Source organism: Brassica rapa, chromosome A09 (assembly GCF_000309985.2).
Source record: "Brassica rapa cultivar Chiifu-401-42 chromosome A09, CAAS_Brap_v3.01, whole genome shotgun sequence".
Classification (NCBI taxonomy): domain Eukaryota; kingdom Viridiplantae; phylum Streptophyta; class Magnoliopsida; order Brassicales; family Brassicaceae; genus Brassica; species Brassica rapa.
Window position 1 is genome coordinate 22,905,361 of NC_024803.2, and position 4,033 is coordinate 22,909,393.

The following is a 4,033-nucleotide window of genomic DNA, read 5'->3' on the forward strand; positions in this document are numbered from 1 at the left end:
CCTTGGTTTTTAAGTCTGCTGAATCCAAAATGTCGCGTGTCTGGTGTCTCGACATCGATCGATGGTACTTGTGTACATCGATCAATATTAATCTTCATTTGTCGAGGCATCTCCTGGTATCGATCGTCAGCACTGATGCGCATCGATCGATTATTCTTCCTCTCGTCGACCTCTACGTGGTCAGCTCGGGTGTAATGTTATTTAAGCTCCAAAATGCTCCAAAGTCATAGCTTTACTCCAAAATGCACCTGAACCTGAAAACATACCTAGAAGAGTAGAAAACATAGATATATATATAGCAAAATACTTATATACCATAGATAAAAATGGGTCAAATCCAAGGTATATCACGTATGCAGATACTCCCTTCACGGAGGAGATCGCCTCAGTCGAGATGCCTCGGAAATTCTCCTTCCCCAGCATCAAGATGTACGATGGTAGCGGAGACCCCGACGATCATATCGCACAATATAAACAGAGGATCCTAGCGGTTGTACTCCCCAAGGAGTCCCGTTAAGCTACCACGTGTAAATGGTTTGGCTCCACTCTAATTGGACCCGCATTGCAATGGTACATCAATCTCCCTACAAGGTTCATCTCTTCCTTTGCCGGCCTGAGAGACAAGTTCGTAGAACAATTCGCGAGTAGCAGGAGCCTGGAGAAGACTTCAGACGGTCTCTACGAGATCCTTCAGCATCGAACAGAACCCCAGCGGTACTACATAGCCCGTTTCAATCAAGAGAAGGTAGCGGTCCCTGAATACAGTTTCCCTACCGCAATCTCTGCCTTCAAGAAAGGCCTACTTCCAGACGGAGGGCTCTACAAAGAGCTAACCATGTACCCTTGCAAAACCATGGAGGATGTGCTATCCCGAGCGTGGGCACAAGTGAAGTGGGAAGAGGACGTCGCTAGCCGCGCAAAGGCTCAACCCAAACATGATCAGAGGTTAACCCGATCAGACCGGGGAGACGAAGAAATATCCTCCCAAAAGGAATCCAAGGACTCCGGAAGCAGGAACCGGGGCAGGTTCCAATACGGGCCATTAGAAAAAGAAGAGGGGATGTCTGTGTCTACCTGGCCCGATATCTCCCATCTCTCAATATCCACACCAGAGCTGGTCAACACGCTGAGGCAGATTGGCCAACAGGTCAAGTGGCCCCCAAAGATGAAATCACCTGACTCGTTCCGGAACCCGGGACTCTGGTACGACTTCCATCGCGACCACGACCACAAAACGGAAGACTGCATCGCGCTGAAGATCGAGGTCAACGAACTACTCCAAAAGGGGCATCTCCGAGAATTACTTTCAGAGAAAGCCAAGGCTCATCTTAGAAAAGAAGCATCAGGGAAATCCAAAGGAGACGCACCAAGCTCACCACCTCGCCAGGACCGGGTGATTCATGTCATCGAGGGTGATGCTGGACTGCCGAGCCGCGGGATCCAAGAGGCCACGGATGCTCTTCGCGCAGAGTTTCAGGCTCGCTTGGCGAAGATTTCTGCTTCCCTAGGTTCTCTCGAGTGTATCCGGAGCAGGGACCTAGTTTTGGCGACGATTGAGGGCGGGATGGCCATGGTTTGGTCATTCCAAAGTGAGACTCCCCCGACCTTGGAGGCCGAAGAGGCCCGACTGTCCGGTTGTAAGGGAGATATGGCGGCGGTGGATGGAGATTTCGATCTCATCCTGGCTGACCTGAAATCCGCATGCTTCCTTCCGACGTGTTCAGAAGACCCAGAGGGAAAAGACCCGATGGTTGGAGAAAACGGAGGTGATGCGGCTCTAGGCTCGGACGAGGCGTTGGGTGAAGAGGGGGGAGTTCTGAGGATGACTTGGGTTAGATCTCTTGCTAGAGATTTTTTTTTTTATGTTTTTATGTTTCGGCCTTGAATGGCCTTGTTTTGTATTTCGGGACTGGCCGTGTATGGCTTTGAATCCCTGCCGCTCTGCGGCTTTTTATGATAAGATAATCAAATGGCACTTTTATGAGTTTGTGTATAGTGGGGAGGAAGCTGATGAGTTGTCGTCTCATATCCTTCTTCGATTGTGAAATGTTTCATTCAAGATCTGTTTCGAGAGTTCTTCCGCGAGATGTGAGCTCTGCGGGGGCGCTGAAGATGTCAAATATAAACATAGAGGCATGGTTTAGGAATCTCTTATCTTTCGATATCATGCCTTGAGATGTTAGAGACTAGTGCGCTGGGTTTAGGGCAAGACCTAGGTTTACTTTCGGTTTAAGGATTGTGCGGTGACTAGCCGGCTATCGTTTTTCCTGTTGCGGTTTCTTCCTGATTCGTATCGATTTAAAGTCCGCGATAGGTTCTCGGCTTATACGACTTGTTTGATACGAATCGAGCATCTCTCCGGAGACTGGAAGTGCTGGACCAGAATTTCGGATTTATTTTATAGCGCTATTATCCTTGTGTCAGATGTAAGAGAGTCATCTTCGTGAGATGGCTATGTCTGTTTAGGACGTTTGTGAGTTCGATATGATCAGCATCGGACTTGGTGGTGCATGCCGTTGTTTCTAGTTTTTGCGCAAAATAAGTGTTAATGTGTGCATATATATGTCTTTTTGTGACGGAGGTTTCGTTTGTTCGGAAGAAATAACCTTTGAGGCATTTTTTGCGACGTCTCGCGATGCTAAAGGTTGCTTCTCCTAAACTGCCGACTAATTTCCGAAGACCTCGCACCGATTTTACAGGTGAGGATGTTTTGATAAGTCAAAAACACCAAGAGCATGGTAAGATGTTTTTTCGATTTTGGGAGTATACGAGGATATGTACCCACTCCCCCCTTTTTTAATGAGGGGGGACAGCTGAATTTGCCTTTCGGCAAACTGCCTACGTACTCCTTGTGGAGATCAAGCCGTCCCGTAGTTCACTGATTGCGAGTTGGTTTGTTCAGTGATAGTACTTTTTGAGAAGCATCGCGTTCCAGGTTCTAGGAATTTTTATGCGTTGCATGTTGGCTATTTCGTAAGAACCTGGTCGGACGACTTTTTCGATTTTATAGGGACCTTCCCAGTTTGCTCCAAGTTTTCCCGCGTTTCGTTCAGCGGTGTTTTGGAAGACTTTGCGAAGGACCAGATCTCCTTGATTAAACCTATGATTTCGTACGTTGGAATTATAGTATTTTGCAGCGGCGTGCTGGTAATTTTGGATTCGGATGAGCGGTCGATTTTGGCACTCGTTAATGAGATCGAGATCATCCAGAGCATGGCATCGTTGAGTTCCTCTCGTTCGGGTAGTAACCTTCTTCGAACGCCGGGGAACTCTACTTCTGCGGGAATCATGCATTCCGTGCCGTATACCAGAGCGAAGGGAGTATCTCCCGTTGCTCGCCTTGGGCTGGTACAATGAGACCAGAGGACTCCCTCGAGTTCGTCGGCCCACCTGCCTTTTTTGGCCTCTAAGCGTTTCTTCAGTCCGTCGGGAATGGTCTTGTTGATTGTTTCAGCCTCTCCGTTGCACTGCGGATATCTGGGAGTTGACTTGTTGAGTCGTATTTTCCATTATTTGCAGAATGCCTCTAACCGGGTGGAGATGAACTGAGACCCGTTATCGGTTACGATCTCGTAAGGAACTCCATGCCTACAGATGATGTTTTTCCATACGAAATTTTCGACTTGGACATCTTTTATACTTGCGTACGTTTCCGCCTCTACCCATTTTGAGAAAAAATCGGTAAGGACTAGAAGGAAACGCTTTTGCTTTGAATTATGCAGAGGTCCGACAATATCCATGGCCCAGCGCATAAAGGGGTAGGGCGATGTGATGGAGGAAAAAACTTCGGCCGGTTGGCGGATGGTTGGTGCATGCCTTTGGTATTTTTCGCATTTTCGTGCGAACTTCTCGCAATCTCCGATCATTGTTGGCCAGTAGTATCCATGGCGTTTGATTTTCACGGCTAGCGACCTTCCACCGGAATGGTTGTCGCAGGAACCGGAATGTACTTCCTCCATTACTTTTTTTGCATTTCCTCTTCCAGGCACGTCATGAGTGGTCCGGAGAATCTCCATTTGTAAATTTTGCCGTC

At 48.0% G+C, this 4,033-nt stretch overlaps 1 protein-coding gene across 1 annotated transcript; it reads left to right on the forward strand.

The window, feature by feature from the left end:
* Positions 1-394: 394 nt before the first annotated feature.
* On the forward strand, positions 395-3,549 carry LOC117127766. Its single transcript, XM_033278421.1, has 3 exons — positions 395-507; positions 592-1,477; positions 3,520-3,549. Exons 1-3 carry the CDS (start codon positions 395-397, stop codon positions 3,547-3,549), a joined length of 1,029 nt encoding a protein of 342 aa, XP_033134312.1.
* Positions 3,550-4,033: the final 484 nt, after the last annotated feature.